Source organism: Acomys russatus, chromosome 19 (assembly GCF_903995435.1).
Source record: "Acomys russatus chromosome 19, mAcoRus1.1, whole genome shotgun sequence".
In the NCBI taxonomy this organism is placed as follows: Eukaryota; Metazoa; Chordata; class Mammalia; order Rodentia; family Muridae; genus Acomys; species Acomys russatus.
The window spans coordinates 27,182,395-27,207,171 of NC_067155.1; the positions used below are offsets into that span (position 1 = coordinate 27,182,395).

The 24,777-nt window shown below is 47.3% G+C and overlaps 1 protein-coding gene across 1 annotated transcript in view; it reads left to right on the plus strand.

Moving 5' to 3' along the window:
• Flt1 (fms related receptor tyrosine kinase 1) overlaps window positions 1-24,777 on the plus strand; it is a 160,526-nt gene that overhangs the window by 27,539 nt on the left and 108,210 nt on the right. Inside the window, exons 4-9 of the mRNA XM_051162859.1 lie at window positions 13,415-13,539; window positions 15,100-15,507; window positions 18,707-18,881; window positions 20,237-20,354; window positions 23,262-23,431; window positions 24,411-24,570. Coding sequence (XP_051018816.1) covers window positions 13,415-13,539; window positions 15,100-15,507; window positions 18,707-18,881; window positions 20,237-20,354; window positions 23,262-23,431; window positions 24,411-24,570 — 1,156 coding nt within the window. The remainder of the gene's footprint in view (window positions 1-13,414; window positions 13,540-15,099; window positions 15,508-18,706; window positions 18,882-20,236; window positions 20,355-23,261; window positions 23,432-24,410; window positions 24,571-24,777) is intronic.

Below are 24,777 nucleotides of genomic sequence, written 5' to 3' on the forward strand. Positions count from 1 at the left end.
GGAGGGAGCGCAAAACCCTCAAAAAGTAGACCTTGAGCATAGCAGTCAGCCTCCCAGGAAGAGCAGCCATCTCTCTGCTCCTCACTCGGCTCTTCTGACGCCAGAGACTCAGAAGTTAAGGAGATCTAGAGGCCACAGCACGAAATCAGTTTGCCCTCTGTCGCAAACTTTGAGCAGCTCGCCATCGTCCTCAATAAAAATACCACCTGGAGGGACAGATAGGGTCTTGACAGTGGCCTCCTGATGCCAGCATGTAGGGCTAGTCTTGGGGGACAGTCCTTAGCTGTAAGACATTGACAATGACCTCCTCCCAGCTACTGTCAGTTGTAATTTACCAGAACTGAGGTTGTGCCCATGGTCGTCAAGCACTTCACCTCTGAGCCATGTCCACAGCCCTCTTGTATTTGGGGGGAACAGGCCCTCACCGAGTTGCCTATCGAGCCTTGAACTCACAGCGTAGCCCAGACAGGCCTCCGATTTGTAGCCTTCCCCATCAGCCATCGAGTCAGCTGCAGTTCCAGGCGTGAGCCACACTGGGCCTGGCTTTTATGTGCTGGTTCCTCAAGTTCTGTGCCTACATTTTGCCTTCTTCCTGGGCTCGCTCACTGTAGGGTCTAGACTGCCTAGAGTTTGCCATTACAGGGAGCCCCACTTGAACCTAAGAGTAGCCGTGGTCGGGGAGTTGCAGGTGGGGCCACCCTGTCCTACAGGAGGGGAGAGAGTAGCTGGCAGGAAATGAGGTGGGTGGGGAGGTAGAGATAGAACCGCTTTCTGTAGGCATGCAGACCAAGCGGGTTGCAGACGCAGTGCCTGCTGGCTGGGCGGGTGTACCAGGCTTTCCTGCGGAAAAGTGTCCCTTCTGACACTTGACAGTGCTTTGCAGTCGGTTCTAACTTCCTCTGTCTCTCTGAGGAAGTGGGAGGGATAAAAACATCCAATGCCAAAACTCATCATCAAGCTTTCTCCTGTGGGTTTGGGAGAAGCAGAAACTAATAATAATGATAGCAGTAATAGTACTACCTTGTCTCAGTCCCTAATAAAACAATATCCAGGTATTTCCCCTTTAACGTCTATACCATTCAATAGATGTCATATTGTAGTACGTCTTTGTATTTGTTTTTTTTTTTTTTAAGGTTGACTTATTTATTGTGTGTACAGTGTTCTACAGTCCTGACTCTGTTAGGAGAGAAAAAAGGTTAGAAGGGCCAGGGCTGGTGGTGTGGGGGATGGACGGACACATAGACCTCTTAGACTTAGTTCTGGCTGGGGAGGGTCATTGGGTTCTTTGGGAAAATACCAATCTCAGTTGTCAGGATACCCAGCAGTCGAGCAGAACCAGCAGTCTTCTTCTTTCTCCATCTGTCTCCTTGAAACGTTTTGTTTGTTTGTTTGTTTGTTTGTTTGTCTTTTGTTTTTCCTCTTGCTCTCTGGGCTCTGTTATTTATACCTTTTCAGAGTCCTCGGAATTAAACTAACTGCAGTTGGCAAAGACCAGGCCCTTCTCCAGAGCTGTTATCAGCTGTGGACATACTAAAAGCATCTCTATATTCCACACTTGGGATTGAAACAAAAACCTGTTTATACAACGTAACTGAGTTAAAAAACAAATAAAAAAACAAGACTTCCAGTACACCACAAGCTCATGGGATCTTTTATCCACTCCATTTCGCCACTGAAGAGAAACTTTGTTTCTTTTTTTTTTTTTTTCTTTTTGAAACTTTATTTCTTATAATCACTCACACTTCAACTATAAAACAGCAGATCCAGCCGCCCCCCCCCCAAAAGCCACTACTTTGAATGGCAAATCACTGGCTAATACAAGTGCCAGAGGGTAAGGCCCACACCAGATGTGTCTTGATTGCTTTTATCTGCCATTTGTCATCTTGGTAGGTCCTGATGCATAGCCAGTGTCATTTGTTGAACAGGTAAACAAACTGCTTAACACCTGCTGTGCAGAAGGAGCATTGTTAAAACTGGCACTGTGGATACATTTTGGATTAGTAGGAATATGTACCCAGACTGATAACTGATGTCTGCCATGGGTTGAGTAGGGGGAACAGTAGCCACTGTGTCATGGATTTATCACCTATTTTGTTGTCTTTCTCTGGAGGTTGCTGTTAGTCTCATACATTATCTTAAAGTCTAGATGGTGGTCTACCCAACACTAGGACTCTCCCAAGGTGCCAAAACTTTTCTATGTTTTTGTTTATTTCCCTTATGAGGAAGTTGGAGCTTCTTCTCCCATTTTTATTGACCACAATGGTGTATTTTAGCTCTAGGACACAAAGCTTGTCTCTCTGATAATGAGAGATTTTCTCTAAGATTAATGAATTCCAACATTTTTTTGTGACACACTAACTGGTTTTCACACTCTTCTCCTAGAATAGTTCTGCAGGAAGTGTTCTGCCTGGTAAGCAGCTGTACATGTGTTGGCACTTCATTTTAGTGCCTTATAAAGAGGAGAAACCTTGGGGCTGGAGAGATGGTTCAGTGGTTAAGACCACTGGCTGTTCTTCCAGAGGACCTGGGTTCAATTCCCAATACCTACATGACATCTCACAACCGTCTGTAACTCCAATTTCAGGGTATCCAACACCCTCACACAGACATGCATACAGGCAAAACACCAATGTACATGAAATAAAAATAAAATCTTAGCCGGGTGCGATGGTGCACACCTGTAATCCCAGCACTCTGGAGGCAGAGACAGACAGATCTCTGTGAGTTTAATGCCAGCCTGGTCTACAAAGCAGGACAGCCAAGGCTACATAGAGAAACTGTGAATCAAAAAAGCAAAAAACAAAAACACCCAAACAAACGAACAACCACCAAATAAACAATAATAAATAAATAAAATCCTAAGTTTAACAAGATGAGAAATCTTGTATAAGTATATTTTGAAAGGAAGCTGTATAGTCTCCAGGAGTTCAGAGAGAAAGGCCAAGAATGCATGGCTTCCCCTACTTACTGCCACATCCAACACATGGACTAATGAGCAAAGGTGTTTAGGACACTGAAGAGTGCCTGCTGTTTCCCTGGCTCTGATGTAGGCAGAGCATCCCACAGCACACAGCATGCCAGTCAGCAGCCATTCTGTCACTACAGCTTGCCCCCATCCACCAAGCCTCCACTAGAGTTCAGGTAAAATAATTATCCAAGCCATCATGCTTAACTGCATTAGTTGACCACTACATGGGCTGGTACATTAACATTTCCACTAATCTAACTTCTCATGGTTATTAAAGTGTCCTTTCACCTAAACAAATTATTGTGTTTTTAGGGTGCCATTTAACACCGCCCCTAACCTAGGCACTGTCCCCTAAGCAGGGAAGCTGCAGGAATTCCCTTCTCAGCAGGCTTTGCCGAAAGCAATGGTTCCTGAAGTTGCAGGATTTTGTGGGCAGACTTTCCCTGTAGAGTCTCCCCAGTGGGAGGAGATAGGGTGGGGGCAGAAAAGCCAGGTAAGGCGTGTTGTGCTTCCCAGCAGGACAGATGTTTGGAGCTCACTGTAGAAGTGGACCGGACCGAAGGAGAGGACTGACAGGTTTGAGGAATTCCATCCTGAGTGTCAGTGAGACACTTGGAGTCTGTCAGGCCAGCTAGGCAGCTTGCTTCCTCACAGCCAGCCAATCTTCCCTAGAAAATGATGTGATGTCATCCCCTTGGGTATACTCCTGACATGGTCTATACAAATACGAACTGCTGATAAAATAGAATTCTCCAGAAAATGCAGCTGTGAAATTTTGGCTCACAGAGAATTAAAACATCACAATGAACCCCTTGCTTGTTCCCAGAGCCACACGAAGGTTGCACTCACACGTCAGGTGCTCTGGGGCAAGGATTGGGCTGTGGGATAGTCTTTTCTAGAAGGGGTTTATTAAATTTATATGAGTTTTAACTGGACAGTAGGAAACTGACCCACAATGGTGTGTGTATGTGTGTGTGTGTGTGTGTGTGTGTGTGTGTGTGTCCCAGTGAGTGTGCAGAGGTCAGAGGTCAACTTTGCAAATTGCTTCATTTCCTTCCACCGTGGGCCCTATGAGCCCTGGCCCTGAGCCTCTCTTGGCAGGAGTCGGTCTACAGATACTGGTAGCAAGGCCCTGTGCTTTGTTTTGTACTTGGTCCAGTAGACTGAGGTACAGAGTATAGCTTTGAAATTCGCTGGTTACTTTTATAAGGCCATGGTGCCAGTTTGCAAGCCTTTGAAAGAAAGCCCAGTTTTATTATCCCAGGGCTAGTTAGGGTTCAGAGCGGTCTCCCTCAACAATAAAGAGGACCCCCCTCTACCTGTACTTAGTAATGGCCCCCAAGTAGTGCCCTGGCTTGGTCCTCCAGTGCAGATTTGTTGTTGACCTTTGTTCCAGGCTGGTCCCCACCATAGCTGTCGCTTTGAGCCGCTCACGAGGAGCAGCAGGTACTGATGATGGGTTTTGTCTCAGACGGTCACATGAACACCTTTGCGTGAGCCAAGTTGGCCTGCAAGCCTTTGGGCTCTATGCATGGAGCTGGCTGAGGCGGAGCTCTGAAATTGGCAGTAGTCTAAGGCTGAACTGCCTCTGTACAACCTACCTCAAATGGTTCTCCCATAGAGTTGCTAGGAGTTTTCTGGCCGGTCTGCCTACAGCTTCATCCAAAACCAAGTTCAAGCTCTGCCAGGGTAGTTCTTGTTTTAATTGAAATTATTAAAGAAGTGCACCCTCTGTATCCCGGCTGTCCACTCCCCCTACCACTAAGGTGTGAAGGAGACCAGCTGTTCTGTCCACCACTCTGTGGTGCCTGGTTAGCATCACTTGACCACACCAGTTCAGAGAGGAGTAACAACACGGCCGTTTCCCTTCTCAGCAACACAGAATGCTGATGGAAGACACTTTTGGTGTCTCTAAGCCCTGCCATCTCATGTCTCCATTTAAGAAACATTTGTGTGATTAAACTCTGGAGGGCCTTGCCTTGCCCACATTTCACCGGCATGGAAGCCACTCTTGTGGCTAGTGATGTTGGCAGGCCTTCTGTTCATCTAGAATGGTCCTTAGATTGTCACCTCAGCGCTGTCACTCAGTGAAAGAGAGAAATTTCTAGTGTTTGCTAGACTATCTACATAATCTGAGAGATATGGCCTGTGGGTCCTCTGGGCCACATCGGTAAGCTGTGCTGGCAATGGCATGTGTGTTAGCAGGCGATTAGCAGAATTACACGGCCACTCAAAGTAATCAAAGTGGCCATAATCTTGAAGAAGCCACTTGGACACAGTCTGCAACTGTGAGAGGCTGATGATTGGGACAGGATTATGAAATCTCCAGTTGGCAGGGAAATGCAAAGACAATACAATTGTACAATCGGTCCCCACACACTCAGGATGTGAAAAACCGTGTGTTAATGCTTTATGACGGTTTTTGTTTTGTTTTGCTTTGTTTTTGCTTTTGTTTTCTGAGACAGGGTTTTTCTGTGTAGCCCTGCCTGTCCTGGAACTCACTCTGTAGACCAGGCTGGCCTCGAACTCACAGAGATCCACCTGCCTCTGCCTCCAGAGTGTTGGGATTACAGGTGTGCGCCACCACTGCCCAGCAAAACTTCATAAAGTTATGAAAATGAAAAACAAAAAAAACAAAAAACTTCTCTACCAAGCCATCTTTTTTGGTTTGTGTTTGTTTGGTTTTGCCCAGAGAAGTGCTAGTGCTAGCTAGTGTGAACTTTTCAAATGAATGCTAAACTGACAGAATCCAACAGCAGAACGGGGGCGTCTCCCCCACCCGGAAACCAAGCCCTAGGAAGGGATCAGTGGCAGAGTTCAGCTCATCACCTGTTCTCACTGCTGTAGCCGTAAATATCCTCAACCACAGACTGACCTCCTCCAGTCCCTGTGCCAGGATGGACTGAGTTCCCTGAACTCAGCTGCACTGATGCCTTCCATCGCTAACTTACTGCCATCTTGTCATAGGAACAAGAAAATTAACAAACATTAGCCAAGGCACTGGGCCAGCCTCTGTGACATCCTTTATCGCTCTTCAGTCTGGATGCTGATCCTCTGGGTATCCAGGATAACTTGCCAGGAGCCACCAGTGTGTGTGTGTCCTGTTGTGAGGCATACCTCGGGCCCACAGTGGGCGAGCCTCACCCGCCTTCACTGCTCTCCCACTGACTCAGGGCCTCCATGGATCTCCAGAGAGATCTGCTTGCCTCTGCTTCCCAAGTGCTGGGACTACAGGAGTGCACCACCACGCCTACAATATGGCCATTTTAAATAATACTTTAATAAATACTTTATACAAGCTTTGTGGGAGATATAAGTGCCCTCCCTTTTTTCTTTTTTTTTCTTTTTCTTGTCTTTCTTTTGTTTTTTGGGGGTTTTTTTGTTTTGTTTTGTTTTGTTTATTGAAACAGGGTTTCTCTGTGTAGCCCTGGCTGTCCTGGAACTCTCTTTGTAGATCAGGCTAGCCTCGAACTCAGAGATTCGCCTGCCTCTGCCTCCCAAATGCTGGGATGACAGGCGTGCGCCAAATGCCCATTTTCTTGAGATCATGGATATGTAGAGCTGCTGGGTGATAGTCAGCTAGTTTAGTTCTGTGTTTAAACTTTTGGGGGAAATAGCCATTGTTTTTGTTTTGTTTTGTTTTTTGAATATGACTATACCGTCTTACATTCCCATGTGCAGTTGTTCCATATCCTTTGCCAACATTTGTTGTTACGCCCTTTTTATTTAGCTATCTTAGTGAGTGTAAAGTGCTATCTCATGGGTCTGATAGCATTTTCCTGATGGCTCATAACCTTGGATGCCTATTCTTGTATTTACTGAATCCACTGTATCTCATCTTATGAAAAATACCAAATTCAAGTCCTCTTGTATTATTTTTTGTAAGATTATTTTTATTTTTTTGCTCTTTTTTTTTTTTTTTTTTTTTTTTTTTTTTTTTAAAGACAGGATTTCTCTGTCTGTAGTCCTGGCTGTCCCAGAATTCTGTAGACCAGGCTGGCCTTGAACTCACAGAGATCTGCCTACCTTTGCCTCCCAAGTGCTGGGATTGAAAGCAAGCTCCATCACTGCCTGGCCTTATTGTTGCTTTTAATTTATGTATAAATGTTTGGCTGTGTAAGTGTACACCACCCTGTAAGGGGATGCTAGCAGAGGGCAGAAGAGGGTGCCAGGTTCCCCGGAGCTTGGGCTACATGGGATTGTAAACCACCTAATGTGGGTGCCGAGAATGAAACGTGGGTGTTTTGAAAGGTCAGCCAATACTCCCAACTGCGAAGCCATCTCTCTAGCCCCACCCTTTTGCACTCTTTGTTTTCAAGACAGGGTCTCTCTGTGTAGCCCTGACTGTCCTGGACTCACTTTGTAGACCAGGCTGGCCTCAAACTCAGAGAGATCCATCTGTCTCTGCTTCCTGAGTGCTGGGACTAAAGGCGTAAGCCACCGCACCAGACTCTTTTGCACTCTTAAATGAGATTATATGTCTTTATTATTGAGTTCTAAGAGCTCTTATATTTATTATTAATGTATACACTTATGTCATAAATATTTTATATATTCTGTATCTAGATTAGCATGTGTCACAAATATGTGTTATATTCTGCTTAAAATGTATTCGGGATTAAATACAAGTATATTTTGTACATACTAGATACATGTGCCTTAGCAGATACAAATATCTTTACCCATTTCTTTGTGTGTGTGTGTGTGTGTGTGAGAGAGAGAGAAAGAGAGAGAGAGAGAGAGAGAGAGAGAGAGAGAGAGAGAGAGAGAGAGAGAGAGAGAGAGAGAGAGAGTTGTGTATTTGCACTATTGGGATAGTTTTCTTTGAAGCCTAAAAGTTCTCAGTTTTGGTGAAATGCACTTTGTCAGTCTTTTTCTTTCAATGTTTGCTCTTACGAACTGGCTTTAACGTGTAATTTTTTTGTTGAGTTTTTTTGTTTGAATGTTTGTTTGTTTGTGTGTGTGTGTGTGTATTCATTTGATAATTCTCTTATAAAGTTTTTAGTCTGGACTTCCTCATAACATTGGCCCCATAGAATGAGTTAGGAAGTGTGCTTTCTTCTATATTTTGGGCGAAGGCTTCTGAAGAATTGATCCTTTTTAAGTTTGGTAGACTTCATTTGCCACATGGGTCTTGGCATTTCCTTGTGAGCAGGTTTGTTTTGTTTTCCAATAACTTATTCAGTCTCTTGTTAGAGGGGTGCTTTGGCATGTACCTGTTTCCCATAGCCTCTGTCTCTGTCCGTCTTCTAGTTGCTGGTTCATGGCGTGTTCCTTCCGACTGCCTGACACTCCTGTGGGGTCTGTTCGAATGTCTCACTTCTGTTCATAGAAGTTTGAGTCTATTTTTTTTTTCCCCTCCTTGACTCGTTTGTACAAAAGATTTTCACTTGGTGATCATCTTTTCAAAGACTCAGTCGTGTACCTGTTTTTTTCCCTCTAAACACTTTTAGCCTGTCCCCTAAATGCGAAGCTTTGTGTTTTCTTGTTCGTTATTATATAGGAATTTTTGAACCCCCCCCCCAAGTCCTCCTTTGAACAATTTGTTGAAGAATATGCCATTTCTAGCTTTTTAAGTTCCCCAATATCCGTTACTGAGTTCTAAACAGTACACTCTGCATTGATTCTATTTTTTACTTTGTTGAGGTTGTTTCATGGCCTGGCATATGCTCTGCCACTGGATTTCTCCATGTGCACTTAAGAAAATTGTGTAACCTGCTTGGCTGGGTGGAGTGCCCTATGCATACAGTAGGCACTGTCGGCTACCCGTGTGGCTCAAGTGTTTTCTTCCTGTTCAATCTTCTGTCCAGTCTTTCTCCTCACTGAAAGTAATATGGGCCTTGGGAGATAGCTCAGCATTCAGGGGCAGTGGCTGTTCCTGCATGTGGTGGCTTAAAACTGCCTGCAATTCCAGTTCCGGGGGATCCAGTGTCCTCTTCTAGCGTCTTCTGTGCACATGAACTCACGTGAGCACATACCTACACATGGAATCAATTAAATATTTGAAAAAAAGTAGGAGGCTGAAATGTTCATTTGGGGTGTGTGTGTGTGTGTGTGGCGTGCATGTGTGTGCATGTGCGTGTGTGTGTGTGTGCATGTGTGTGTGTTTTACTATATCCCTCCCATTCTGTGGGGTTTTGCTTCTTGTATTTTGTTGTCATATTGTTAGATGTATACATGCTTGTCATTGTTATGTCATCCTGATAAATTGGCCCTCAGTGTTATTCAATATTCTTCTTTAAGTAGCATTAGCTGCTTGAAAGTCTATTTGGGGGCTGGAGAGAGAGTCCCTGTTGCTCTTCCAAAGGATCAGAGTGTGGTTCCCAGCACCCAGGTCAGGTCGCTCATAGTGCCTGAAATGTAGCTCTAGGGGATTCAACGGCTTCCTCTAACCTCTGCAGACACCTGCACACAGACACACACACACACGCACACACACACACTGAGACACAGAGACATATACACACAGACACACAGAGACACAGACACACACACACACTGACCCCCACACACACAGACACACACACACAAAAACACACACACACAGATATATACACACAGACAGACACACACACAGACACACAGAGACACACACACACACTGACACACACACAGACACATACACTAACCCCCACACACTGACACACACACACAGACACATACACTGACCCCCACACACTGACCCCCCCCCAGAGACACAGATATACACACACACACACACACACACACACACACACACACACACAGGTAAATCTTCTTCAAAGTCTACTTAGCCTGATGACAGGCCCTTGACAGCTGTCCTGCGGTAACTGAAAAGCTGTTTTACACTAACACACATGTGTAAGTCTGTAAAGAACTTGCCTCTTTTCTTTTTCTTGGTTATATTGGGGGAAATTTTTTTTTTCACCAATCAGCAAACCGTCCTTGAAAGTCAGGTACGATTCATAGCACAAAGCTCCGTGTGGTGCCCAGACGCAGCCCTCTTTGTGGGGTTGGCTAGGCGTGTCGTCCCCTCCTCTCTGTCACTGTGAAAACCACAGTCTCCTCTTTACTGCCTAAGAGTGAGTCCTCAATGAGCAGGACGTGGCGGAAAATAAAAACCAAAGGGGAAGATAATCAGGAAAAGGTCTGCACGGAGCTTTAAAACGTCTGTGTGCTAGGAAACAGGATGCTTCCTTTGAACCCACTTTCAAGTAAAGGGAAAAAAGCCTTTTTTTAAAACTGGGGAGTGGTCATTGACATGCAGCGTGTCGCTCAGAATGGGGCTAAGAATGACAGTCCCCGCACCAGTGTGCCTTAATGCGTCAGCATGCTCACAAGTCTGTAAAGGGGAAAAATACCCCACACACAAGCCAGGCGGTGGCGGCACACGCCTTTAGTTCCAGCACTTGGGAGGCAGAGGCAGGCAGATCCCGGTGAGTTCGAGGCCAGCCTGGTCTACAAAGCGAGTCCAGGACAGTCAAGGCTATACTGGCTATACCATGTCTCAAAAAACCCACACACAGTTGTCCTCTGAGAAAGGGTCTCTGTTTGGTCCCTCCCTGTGTCTGTGCCCACCTGTAACAAAGAGTGACAGCCAAGCATATTCTCTGCCACTGTGCTGAGCCCTAAGGGTTCGGGGGATGGAGACATGGTGACTTCCACCTAGATATGTGTTGTCCTGAAATCCTGGCCTGCTGTCCTGAAGCCCTGGTGACCATGGGAGTGGCCCCAGCCGTGGCCTCTTCTCACTTTTCCACCAAGCAGCCAGTTGGATTGCAGGAACCCACTTCTCAGCACCGCCAGTGCTGGCCGGGTAGAGAAGTCATTTTTAATTTTGTGACAATGACAAATGCGTGCGATGGGAGTAGTGAGTGGCTTTGCTGGTGATATTAATGGAACCGTGACCTCTCCCATATCTATGGTCCTACAAACAAAATATTGTTTGTATTTTGTCAGGGAAGTTCATTCTCAGCCCTTCCTTGAAGCAAGTTGCAAAGGAAATGTATTTTTAATAAGGCCCCAGAGAGGAGTGGGGTGTGTGTGTGTGTGTGTGTGTGTGTGTGTGTGTGTGTGTGTACGCGCACGCATGCGCAAAATACACGTATGCACACAGGCCCAAGATCACTTGCATACATGGATTTATAATGCCACTAGTGGCTGACATACAAATAAAGTGCTTTTAGCTGTGTTTGGGTGGCACACAGTCTTGAAGTTCCTGCCCCTCCGTGTTGCAATGGGCCCAGGCTGACATGCAACCTGGCCTTTGGGAGGAGATACCTAGAGTGGAATTAAGTGTTTGGGGGAATCCGCGGGTGGAGGCAGGGAGGGGGAGGGGCACGCAAAGAAACTCAGAGGTCCAGATGACTCCATTCCCATTTGAAATTGCATTTCATCAGCCAAGAGCCCATGAACAGTAAGCACCCTTGCTCACTGTTTCCTCCAGAAACTATGCCACCATTGGAAAGGGTTGTCTGAGAAGACAGTAAATCCAATAGGAAGGATTCACAGTTCAGTAACAGGAATTAAGCTGCTTCCTGGTGTTTCAGTTTACCTTTAGGAGAGAGAGAGACAGAGAGACAGAGACAGAGAGAGAGACAGAGAGAGAGAGACAGAGAGAGAGAGAGACAGAGAGAGACAGAGAGAGACTGAGACTAGATGAGGAAGAGGGAGTGATGATGCAACCGCTCTGGTCCTGCTGGGTGTCTGGGTGTCAGCCTCACAGGAGATTCCTCACAGGAGATTCTGCTCTGACAAGCACACCTGTCTCCACATTATCAAGCTCTCTTTTTGCTGAGAGTTCCTAATCGGCAAACAGCTTTTCTGACTGTGACAGTCGACATGGAAGCCAGCCATGACAAATGTGTTGTTTTTCTTCAGTGCAAATGGCTGTGCTTTCTAACTTGAGTTTTAACTTTCATGGTGATTGTTAAATGACGTATGATCATTCTAGAAAAACCAACAAGTAGAGAATTAACCCAGCTGGGCATTAGAGGCAGAGGAAGGGTGATCTCTCTGAGTTCAAGGACCGCATGGTCTATGTAGTGCACTTCAGGCCAGTCATAAGTCATACATAGTAACACTCTCTCCCTCCCTCCCTCCCTCCCTCCCTCCCTCTCTCCCTCCCTCCCCCCCCCCACACACACACAGAGGAGGAGGTAGAGAGGAGAAAATAACTTGTAAAACTAACACCCAAAGATAAGTAACTTCTTCCCCCACCCCCTCCCACTTCCTACATACCCACCCCTAATTTTTTCTTTAAAAACAAAACAAACAGAAAAAAACAAGGTGTCTAGGTTAGTAGCTGAGGCTGGCCTTTTGTCCTGCTTCCTCACATGCCGGGGTGCTACAGGTGCGGCCCACAAAGCGTGGTTCCAGTTTACTTGTTTTCTGTTTTCTCTGCAGCTGAAATCAAGGTGTTTCCAAGGCTAGCCGTGTGCAGCACCTGTCAGGAATCAGCCCTCTTCCCCTCCCACTTCCTCTTCCGGTTTCCCAGCATTCTTTCACTCGTCTTTGCTTTTGTTCTTAGAGGGCAGGCTCTCCTTAGCTTAAGTAATTGCATTCCCTCAACTCTCTCCTCCGTGTAGGCCCCACGCAGAAGTACAAAGAGCTCAGGCCCTCACCAGTCTCACCCATAGCAGCCACTGTGCGGCCACTGCGGGCGCTTGACAACTGTCACCTGCTGACAGCTCTTCTTTCTCTAAAATTCATTCTGCGGCAGCAGCATCCAGTTTTGAGGGGACCAGACCAGCCAGCGGCAGGTCTGGGGCGCTTGGTTCTTTTACACAGGACTTTTGGCCCCTAAATGCTGGAGCCAGGTCGGAGAGATGGAGAAAGCGAACCTTTCTGAAGGGGGTCGTTGTTTGAGGGCGCCAGTGGATTCCTGAAGACAAAGGCAGGGTGGACAGTGTGAGGGTTTCTAGGAAAATCTGATGCTGGATCCGGTTCCCTGGATGAATTACAGGGAAGTGCCACCGGTAGATTAAAATCAAAGGAGGCGGTTTTTTTTTTTTTTTTTTTTTTTTTTTTGGTGATTATGCGAGGACCCCCTCCAGACCTCTCCACAAGCTTTGCTCTTAGCAGATAAAGCTAGTATAGAGCGCATGCGCGTCCCAGCCCATTTCCCATTCATTCCTAGCCTATCCCACAAGGTCTAGAAAGCCGCAAGTGGTGCCTCTGCCATTCAAGTGAACATCTCCAGTTTGCTTACTTCCATCTTGCCCCTAACTCTTCCGAAGTAGTAGCACCCGCGTCTTCCCAGCCACGCCACAAGGGCCCTGGAGGGTATTTCCTGGGCACTTAACACATAGCTGAAGTTTATGCCGAATCCACCTAGCCTCTCCCTCGCTGCACTTCAAGAAGCCTTTGCTGCACCACAAAGAGGGACCGGCGCCGTGAGGGCAGCAGGCTCCCAGGGACAGCACCTGTTGACACTTTGAATTACTTACAAGTGTTTCTCCCACTCAGACTCAGGGAGCCCTTTCACAGAGACGTACAGCGACATACCTGAGGTCGTGTACATGACAGAAGGAAGAGAACTGATCATTCCCTGCCGGGTGACGTCACCCAACGTCATGGTCACCCTAAAAAAGGTAAAACTCGGCAACGTTACTCCCAGCGTGGTTTTGCTTTGGGTGGCTGTTAGGGTGTTTTAATGCCTTTTTCGCATCTCTGTGGTAATTTTCTATCTGGGCTTCTCAGTGGACTTCTTCGTAATGTCCTTTTTCTAGCAAGAAACACCACTAGGAGTCCCCCCCCCTCCTTTGTATATGTAGGTGGAACCAAATGATAATGTCTGATGCATAAATCTAAATAACGAAACAAAAAATAATCTAAACAATAAACCCAAATCACAGCAGCTTTGACGTATTGTCCCATATCCAAAAGTGAGACTCAGCTGTGTTGGTCACAAGGATAAGACGATGTCTAGGCAGGACATCTTGAGTCAAGGCCATCGGTAGGGACACTGGCTCTCCTACTTGGGGTTTCACACATAAGGAGCCACACTTAGGTCTAAGTGCGCCACTTCCTAGTGGCAAAGGCCTAGCTCCTGGATGGTGCCCTAACTTAACCTCTTAGAGAAAAAGAGGGAAAGAAATCCATCCACACGACTCCTCCTCAGATGTGATGACGTATATCCGGAAATGAAGAGATGTTTACAATAAAGCCCAAAGAAGACAGAACCCAAGTGTCAAACCTGGACATAGAACGAGTTGGGAGGCTACCAGAGCCATTAGCTTGAGAGTGAGGACCAGCCAGCCCCCACCCCCACCTCCACTCCCCCTGTCTCACCCAAACAGCACCCTATCCTGCCTGCACACGTGGGCATCCGGCAAGCTTTTGGCAATGGCTGTAGTTGGGAATCACATTGGCTGTTAGCCAATTGTTGAAGCATCCCTTGAGGGGGGACAGGTGTGAGCCTCCATCCCACCTGTGTCCTGTTGCCAGTGGGTATCAGGGCTGGAAACGGCAGGGGAGCTTTCCTCAGCTGCTCAAGGAAATACCAACCTAGCTTACAGGCTGCAGGGGACTCCCAGCCACACCCGCATTCACACCTGACACTTCCTGCTCAGCGTCCTAGCACCCTCCCGCTTCCTGCTCAGCATCCCAGCATCCTCCCTGAATGATCTCCGGCCAGTATGAGGAAGAGTGAGAGGCTCAGAATACCTTCGGTGTTGACATCTGGTGACACAGTCGCCACCAGTTCTGCATGCTGTAGTGGGCGGTTTGGAATTGCAGGGCTAGTTAGTTGCAACAACACCTTATTAGTAAGTCTTACGACGTGTGAGGACAAAGCTGTGGATCATAGAATGTTCCAGATGATGACGACACGAAGCTAATCCTCCAGATCCAGTGGACAAGAGGGCTGGTTGATTCCTCCATTAAGCACCTGGCCATCTTGCTATGTATGAGACACCCCACCACCACCACCATCAGCCAGTCTGGGTCTGTCATGGATGGGTGCAGCTTGTGGCCAAGGCTGGTTATAAGTTGCCATAATCAGTATGACTTAGCACAGTCTAAATATATTTGCCTCTGTGCAAAGAAAAGTCAAGAAATAATGAGAGCAAACTGGCATTTCTACCCACTCAGTCGTTTTTTGCCGACACAGTCCTGCCGGGTCTCGGCTAAGTATGCTTGCTTCTTCGCAGTTTCCATTTGACACTCTGATCCCTGATGGAGAAAGAATAACCTGGGACAGTCGCAGAGGCTTTATTATAGCAAACGCAACATACAAAGAAATCGGGCTTCTGAGCTGCGAAGCCACGGTCAATGGGCATCTGTACCGGACAAACTATTTGACCCATCGGCAAAGTAAGTGCTGTCCACACGGGTGTGGGCACCAGGCACAGTCTGTTCGGTTCCATCTGGCCTGTGAGATCTTGACTATTAACATGTTTTCCCCCTTGCTTATGCTTATAGCCAATACAATCCTAGATGTCCAAATAAGTCCTCCAAGCCCGGTGAGATTGCTCCGTGGTCAAACCCTTATCCTCAACTGCACCGCCACCACGGACCTGAACACGAGGGTGCATATGAGCTGGAATTACCCTGGTAAAGTGAGTGGCCACTTTTCTAGTTCTTTCCTAGAGCTCTATTTGTATCTGCTTTGAGCAAGCAAACCCCTCCTGGGTTTGTGAAGTGGGAAAAGTGAGACAATCTTGCTCCCAGGGCGCTGCGGGTGGACAGGAAAGCGTCAGGTCAGGACGGTGCCTCCCTTGCCTGGCGGTCCCTGGCTGTGATAGTGCAAGATCCCGGCTTTGATGTCTGGCGGGGTGGGGGTGGCGGTGGGGGGGGGCTTGTTTTGAAGGGTCCAGGCTGCTGTTCGCACTGTGAGTCTGGAAGGTGAGAGGGACCATTTTGACCTTGGAAACGTTGCATTAGGACCACAACACAAAAGGGGATTTTTATCACTAAATGCCAGGCAGGCACTATCTTTTGTCATAACAACGCTTCAAGAGGTGGTCTGTGTCAGGACCTTCATAGAAGGTTCTGGCAGACAGTCAGGCACCCGTCCGCGGTGTGTTTGCTAGTGCTGCTTCCACCCAGCCATCCAGGGCTGCGTTTATTAACTGTTGAAGGGGCAGTTCTGTCCCCGGGGGCGGATGAGGAGAATGAAAACAGAGTCCGGTTCCTTCTTCAGGTGAAACCTCCTTGCAAGCACTAGTTATTTACTGAAATACACAGGCGGGAAAGCAACGCTAAGCTGGAAAGAGAATTCTGGCAGTAATCCCACTCTCGCCTCTCATGCGCCAGGGTGATTTATGTGTAGCACAACCCAAGTACGGGCGTTTGTTATGTCGTTCACACTGCCAATCAAAGTCAATTTATGATTTAATAATGAACAAAAGATTAATGCGTCAGCTCCAACTTGTTTTCACCACCTTCCGCCACCCCCACCCCACCCCCATGGAAATAGAGAACTTTGTAATATGTTCCCTGTAGGAACCAATCCCTTATTAACAATTTTCTAGAAAATACCGTTCTAAATGAAAATGCTATGAGATAAAGCAATAACTTCTGATAGAAAAGCAATATCCCCAATAAATGTCAAGAGGGAAGAGAATTTGATCCAGTTCCTATTAATATTAACAATGTTGATTCTGGGGGCTGGAGAGATGGCTCGGTGGTTAGGAACACCGGATGTTCCTCTAGAGGACCCGGGTTCGATTCCCAGTACCCACATGGCTGCTCATGACCATCAGTAAGTAACTCTAGCCCTCGCCTCTCTAGTCCTGTGCCCTCTTCTGGCCTCCTTAGGCACCAGACACATGCATGGCTGTAGGTGTACTTTTAAAATCTAGTTTATTGGGGTTTCTTGTATCTCTTTCTCCCCCTTCTCCATCCCAATTCCTTCCAACACCCCAATACCACGTAGGAAAGAAAGTTCTTTTTAGCTACTTCCTGTTGGTTAGGGTTTGTTGAGCTCCTTGGGCCAAGTCCAACCTTCGTAGTCAGGACGTCTCCAAATTCCCATCACACTGCATCAACAGCAGCCAGGAGCAGCGGGGGTGGGGTGGGGTGGGGTGGTGCAGCCGCTGTCTTCTTCTTTCTCACAGCACTGCCCCCAACCCCTGCCCCAGTTCTCTCGGGGCTCTGGCATTTATTCTTTCTCCAGGATCCTCAGATTCTGCAGCTGTCAAAGATCATGCCCTCTCAGAGCCCGCACAAGGCACAGAGTCAGCTGCTGTGGACAGTCTGAATCAGCCCCATACCCCACACCTGGGATTAAAATAAAAACATGTTTTCATGACATAACTGAATTTTCAAAGAAACTAAAACTTCCGCTACACATGGTGGACAGACAGACAGACAGACGGACAAAACACCCATATGCAGAAAATAAATTGATTTTTAACAATTTAAAGAGAATCCTAACCCTATACCTACCAAGTACCAGTAACCTTCTGAAAATGTGCTTTCCAATAGAATTCTTGGAGATAGGAATAGTCTATGCCTGCCTTGTACAATCAAGTGTCCACTAGCCACTATGGCAGATGAACACTTAAAGTGTGGCTAGCTACAGCAAGGAATTCTTCATTATGATTGACTGTATTAAACAGCCACCTATAGCTAGTGGCTTCACAGGTGGACAAGCAGGCTGTGCTAGAGGCCTGGGTGGGTCCTTTCTCAAAGCACAAGCTAGCCGGCACCCTCAGGGAGAAAACTCTCCAGAGGGTGAAGTCACGCCTCCCAATGGAGCGGCAGAAAGGCTCCTGCGTCCACTACAGCAGGGGACAGGTTCTGATGGTCCACAGCAGTGATTGGCAGTCATGTCTGTTCTTGCTGAGACTGATGCAAACGGCCTAAAACAGACATCTGTGCCAGCGGGGAATTAAAAGGCAGGTGGGTGAGAGCTGATTAAGCGTGGCAGAGGGAACTAGGTTCAAGACCCTCAGGTGTGTCTGAACAGCTTCCAAGTCTTTTCCCACGGCTCTCCCCAGGGAAGGACTTAAGAAGAGGAAGTGACGTGTTACATGTTATAAGAGGAACAATTGAAGGAGCTGGCAGTGCATCTCCTCAGAGCAGTGAGCAGGCCACGGTAGCCAGCTGGGCAGCTGAACGTGGTCCCTCCCTGAGACAGCAGCCCCCTTGCAGATGAAGGCTGAAGCTGCCTCTGGGCGTTTACATCCCATGTCCTCATCCCACGTCCACTTGCCAGGATAATTGTGCAAAATGCAAAATAATGAAATGAGGAGTGGCCGAAGCCACAGCTTGAATTTCCCTTCCCAGCAGTAGGAAAGAGAGCTGGCAAGTTTGTTTACACAAACGTAGCACTGAGTGTCGGGGACAGGTTACTATTCAGAGAGGAGACCTCATGATGGGGACAATCACTAAATGCGGACCCAAGAGACCCGAGTTCCTGGTGTACTGTAACCCTGTCACTTCCGTTTCCTCATTGGTGACAAGGAGAAACCTCTCCAGTCTCACCAGGTGGCTACACAAAGCAGCTGACACAATATGGGTGTGTGTGTGTGTGTGTGTGTGTGTGTGTGTGTGTGTGAAGGTCCATTTAAAGAAATGAAGTGCCCAATAAAGGCTGGCGTGCTTCACACTGATGCAGGCCTAGACACAGGTGTGGCCTCCAAATGGTTTGCTCTGTGGTGGATCTGATATGCCTGCCTCCTAACCTAAGATGACAAAGATGGGGGGAGGGGGTGCTGTGGAAACCGCTGGCTTGAGGAATGCCAAAACTGCTCCAGCTTTAAGCAGGAACAAGGATGGGGCCCCCGCACTCACTCTGTATCCTCTTTCTAGGCCATGAAGAGAGCATCCATCAGGCAGCGGATCGACCAAAGCAATCCCCACAACAATATGTTCCACAGTTTTCTTAAGATTGACCACGTGCGGAGCCGAGACAAGGGACTCTACACTTGCCACGTGAAGAGCGGCTCGTCATCCCAGTCTTTCAACACTTCCGTGCACGTGTATGGTAAGCAGAGGAAGGTGGGCGCGCCGACTTACACTGGGCTTCCTGAGCACTGTAGACACCAAGAGTTGCCCCAAAGTTGGGGGTGGAGGGGGGGGTTCATGTCCTTTTGACTGACAGTTTCACAACCATGAGCTCTGCTTTCTCTTGAGAGCAAAAGGCAAAGAAAACACATTTAAATTTTAAATTTTATTTATTTATTTTTTATTATTTATTAATTTATTATTTGTTATGGTTTGGTTTGGTTTGGTTTGGTTTTTCAAGACACGGTTTCTCTGTGAAGCCTCGGCTGTCCTGGACTCGCTCTGTAGACCAGGCTGGCCTCGAACTCACAGACTGGCCTCGAACTCACAGAGATCCGCCTGCCTCTGCCTCCCTTTGAGTTGGATCCTTTTGGGGAAGTGCGAGTGGGAAGATTGTAGTGGCCCCAGGGATAGCGAGACAGAGCAAAGCAGTGTCTCCTGGGCAGGGCTCATGACAGCTCATGTGCACTCATGACCGCACAGCAGCTGAGGTTGCCTGCACAGGACCTGCACAAGACAGAGCCGGCGGTCCACATCCCCACGTGGATAGGGAGGGGGTTCGCAAGCCCATGTTCCTGACTGAGGAAGGACAGAAGGCTGATGGCTCCTGGGGAAGAAGAGTCAGTTTTCTTGAAGGGTGTGGCCCCGACAGGTCCATTGTGCCCAGTGGATCCCACACACCAGAAGAATCCGGACAGGACTGATCGCAGGCGATTAGAGGGCATGAGGTTGGGGAGTGGGGCAGGGAATGGGGGCGGGGGGTGATCTTTAAGGAACGAACATGCGGCACAGAAGAGAGGGAGATGGCCAAGACGCGTTGTATGAAATTCTCACAGCCTCACGCTAAGTTTTCAAGGCACTGCTTTTGATTTGGGCAACTCTGGTCTTAGGAGCTGACATCAGTTGGTAACATAGGCTGTAAGACAGCCATGGATTCCCCACTCACTGTCCTGTATAAACGGAGCAGAACATGTACTTTATTGCTTCATCTGACGGGGCGTGAGGGGGGGGCATGCGGGGGGGGGGGCGGAATTTTTATGATACTTTCAGCAACTTTCTCCGTCTCCCTTGTGCCAGCTGGGTAGGTTTTAGAAACACTGTCCCTCGTTAACGTTAACGCGACAGATTGAGTTTGATGCCGGTTGTTGGGTGACTGCTTCCTGGCTGTAGGACTTGTTAACCCCGTTGACCTGGTCAGCACTTGCACTCACTGGCAGCCTCCACAACGATTCATCCATCCGCGCGTGGCGGCCCTCATCTTGGGTTAGAGGGGGCGGAGCTTATGTTTGCGCAGATGCACTCTCCCCTGATGCCTTGTTCTTTCTTCTTTCCAAGGAAAACCATTTGTCCGAGTGAGGCATCAGCGGCAGCAGGTGCAGGAAACCACAGCAGGGAAGCGGTCCTATCGGCTGTCCATGAAAGTGAAGGCCTTCCCCTCGCCAGAAGTCATATGGTAGGACCGCAGTCGCGTCCCTGTCGGTTAAGACATTTCTCCTACGTAGGAAGATAAGAAGTTCGGAGACTCACACTCCTGAAAGAGACACACACGCAACTCTACAGAGCTGTACCCTGTATTGATTTCCAGGTGGTGGCGCTGGGGAGGGCTGGATGGGCCTGGAAACAGTGCCTGGAGGTAAAGGGAGACTTAAATTCCCGGAATCTCAAAGTCTTCCTGTGGGGTCAGCGCTCTGACTGAGATGTGTTGGGCAATAGCTCAGTGTCATCTTGAGTGCGCAGCATGCTCTATTAACCCTGAAGAAGGGGCCCTTGTTACGAGGCTGCCAAGAATAATTCCTTTATGCGCAGCTGGGTTGAAAGTCCCAGCCTTGTTTTACAATCTCAACAAACAGTAATAGCTAGCGGCAGGACTTGTTCATCTATAGGTGTGTGGACAAGTGGACCTACTTGAATTGAAGGTTTTCTTTGGCTTGAAGTCTTCATACTTCGAAACACTTTACATAGTTTTTTTTTTTTTTTCCTCTAAAAAGTCAGACCAAAAATCACCTATGTAAGACAATGCAATCTGTTTAGAATCTGCAGTCATTTTATTAAAGTATTCTTTAATGCCATTATCTTTAGCTGACATCGGGTCTGCTCACATGAGGTTAGGAAAACAGTCCGTACAACACAGATGCTCCGCTATTTTGGAAAACCCTCCCCAGAGCTTGTCTGCCCCCCCCCACCCCCGCCCCTCAGAGTCTGTTTTCAGCTAATTCAAATACTTAATAGGGGGTTAAAGAACAGATTGAAACTCTGTACTACAGCTTAACAGCATTGTAGTGGGAAAATAAATGGATATTTTTGTGTCACAATATCTAAGAAGGTTAATAAAACTTGATAATTGTCTTGCTTGACATACAAAGTATGGTTTCAGAAGAGAAAGATCATTAGATTTTTTTATAGTAATTTAATGACCAGAAAGCACATGTGCCCTTTCCAGTGTGGACATAGCATTTGTCTATTCATTGGATTTCTTTAGTAACTATATAAGCAAGGAACAAATAAAATTACATATCCACTTTTGAAATGGTATCTTGTCAATAGAGTGCAGCCGAAGCAATGCTAAATATTTGTAATCACAAAGTACGGTGCCGCCAGGTTAACTGCCTTGGACCAAGACCCACAGAGCCAGGCCCCAGGTCCGCAGACTTTCTGCAACACAGAACACGCCCTGCAAAGGAAAGGGCCTATTGAAAGAATTGCATGGGGTCTGGGGAGATGGCTCAGTGGTTAAGAGCATTGTCTGCTCTTCTAAAGGACCTGAGTTCAATTCCCAGCACCCACATGGCAGCTCACAACTGTCTGTAACTCCAGTTCCAAGGCATATGATACCAGTGCACATAAAATAAAACTAAATAAAGGTTATTTTTTAATTTCTTGTTTTTTTAAAAAAAGAATTGCACGTTTTAAATTAGGGCCTGAGAGATGGTTCAACAGTAAAGAGCACTGGATGCTCTTGTAAGGGACCTGGATTCGTCTCCCGGCACCCACACGGCAGCTCACAACAAACTGTAACTCAGTTTCAAGGGACCCAACGCCCTCTTCTGACTCCTGGGAATACTGCACACACATGGTGTGCACACATACATGCACGCAAGCAAGCACTCAAACATAATAAATAGCCAGGCAGTGGTGGCGTACTCCTTTAATCTCTGTTGTCAGGAGGCAGAGGCAGGTAGATCTCTGAGTTTGAGACCAGCCTGGTCTACAGAGTGAGTTCTAGGACAGCCAGGAGAGACAGAGAAACCCTGCCTCAAACCCCAAAACAAACAAACAAACAAAATAAAAATAAATGTTAAAGCCAGGTGTGGTGGTGCACGCCCTTAATCCCAGCACTTGGGAGACAGAGGCAGACGGATCGCTGTGAGTTCGAGGCCAGCCTGGTCTACAAAGCAAGTCCAGGACAGCCAAGGTAACATAGAGAAACTCTGTCTTGAACCACCCCACCCACAAATATTTAAAAAATAATAAAATATAAAACTTCTAGAAGTCCTGAGGGACCCTGCAGCTCAGGCCCTATCACACATGTGGCAGGATGCAGACAAGGCAAGCCAGGCCACCTGACTCTCACCTCAACAGATGACATCAAGGTGTTGAGTCTACATTCAAAGTATTTTTAAATTCCTGTGGCTTGGTGCCTTTGATTCTTCTTCCTCAAAGAGAATTGCCTTGATCCCACTGGAGTTTCTCTATGAAGGGACAATCACTGTGACCCTTTATGTCCTTAGTAAGAGCTTCCACATGAGTGCACAACAGGACTGTCTGTTTTCATTTTTATCAGATCTACTTGGTCTGACTTACAAGGGTTCTCATACTCAACACCGCTTTTTGTTTTGTTTTGTTTTCTTTTGTTGAGACACAGTTTCTCTGTGTTGCCCTGGCTGTCCTACAATGCATTCTGTATTCAGGCTGACCTGGAACTCATAGAGATCCACCTGCCTCTGACTCCCGAGGGCTGGGATTACAGGTGTGCACCACCGCGCCCAGATGGGTTCTGGCACTTCTCAGAGCCTTAAGGAAAACAGCTTGGTGAACTCAGTCAGACTCAAACCTCTGAGACTGTACTTAAGTCTCAATGGCCACCAAGCCCCTGTGGTACATTAAGCCACTGCCTTCTTTCCTTCATTTAATTTATCCCTTCCTCTTTGTGGATAAAGATGAGATGTTACCCAGTCTAAAACCTACCTGCCTTTACTGAAACAGTTAGTGCCCAAAGTTTAAAATAACAAAACAAAAACTGTGCTGATGCCCAAAGACTCAGAATTGATCCACTTGAAGCTGCCAGCTGAAATGGCAAATGTCATCACAGTGACATCGTGAAGCAGATGAAATGACCACCCCACCGTGCTGTTACCCACAGGCTAAAAGATGGCTCACCTGCAACAGAGAAGTCTGCTCGCTACTTGGTGCGTGGCTATTCGTTAATTATCAAAGATGTTACTCCTGAGGACGCAGGGAACTATACAATCCTGCTGGGCATGAAGCAGTCGACACTCTTTAAAAACCTCACCGCCACTCTCATTGTGAACGGTAAGTTTAGTGTCTGCGTGATCCTTGGGTTCTGGGGCAAAATCGACGACATTTTTTTCAGCTCAAAAATGTCAACTGTCAGAGAAAACAAAATTGTAAAAAAAAAAAAAAAAATGGGCTTTGAGTTTATTTTATTAAACGAGCATTCTGTGTATTATGATATACGTATGTATGCACACAACACGCATAGCTGGTTTCTGAGAAGACCAGAAAAGGATGTCAAATCCCCTGGAACTGGAGGTGCAGATGCCTGTGAGCCACCGTGTGTGTGTGTGTGTGTGTGTGTGTGTGTGTGTGTGTGTGTGTGTGTGTGTGTGTTTGCTGGGAATCGAACCTGGGTCCTCTGCAAGAGCAGCCAGTGTTCTTAACTGCTGAGCCATCTCTCCAGTCCCACATAAAATGTTTATATTCCTAACCCACTTCTAACAGTGGGCATGAAGCTCAGTAGTAGAGTAAGTACTTGGCTCATAAGCACAAAGCCCTGGTTCCATCCCCAGGGCTATAGAAAAACAAACAAACAAACCATACTCTTATCCCCATCATAACTACTTCATGTTTTCCTTTTTCCCTTCTTTCTTTCTTTGTTTCTTTTTCTGTGTGTGTGTGGGGGGGGGGGGGCGAGGAGGTTTCTCTGTGTTAGCCTTGCCTATCCTGGACTCCCTTTGTAGACCAGGCTGGCCTCAAACTCACAGACACCTGCCTGCCTCTGCTTCCCAAGTGCTGGGATTACCAGCATGCGCCACTGCTGGTTGTTACCTCATGTTTTCTTATCTTTTGTAAGCAAGGTGACTTCTACGTATCCCCACCATGGTATTCACACTGTGGGATCGAGCAGGCATTTCCCTACGTACCATGAACATTTCTTTGAGGTCTTGTGCCTCGGCATCAGAGCCAGTGTGGCCGTTCTCCCGTGTGAGATCCGTTAGAATGGTGTCCTGGGCTCCAACCTTGACTTTGCTCTGTTCTTTTCCCTCTCCAGTGAGACCTCAGATCTACGAGAACTCCGTGTCGTCCTTTCCCAGCCCGCCTCTCTACCCACTGGGCAGCAGACAAGCCCTCACCTGCACTGTGCACGGCATCCCTCAGCCTACGATCGAGTGGCTCTGGCACCCCTGTCACCACAATCACTCCAAGGAAAGGTAGGGACGGTAGACGTCATGATGAACTATAGTCTTTAATGGCCACAGCTTCGGCTCACCAGATGTGCGTTGGATTTGCAGCAGGGGCTTTCCCTGTGTTCGACAGGTAGGCAGCAGCCGTTCTTTCTCACTGAAAACACCCTACCCTTGGCTCGTGGGATCACAGAAACATGGGACAGAACCCAGGGTTCCCTGTGACTTGGGTAG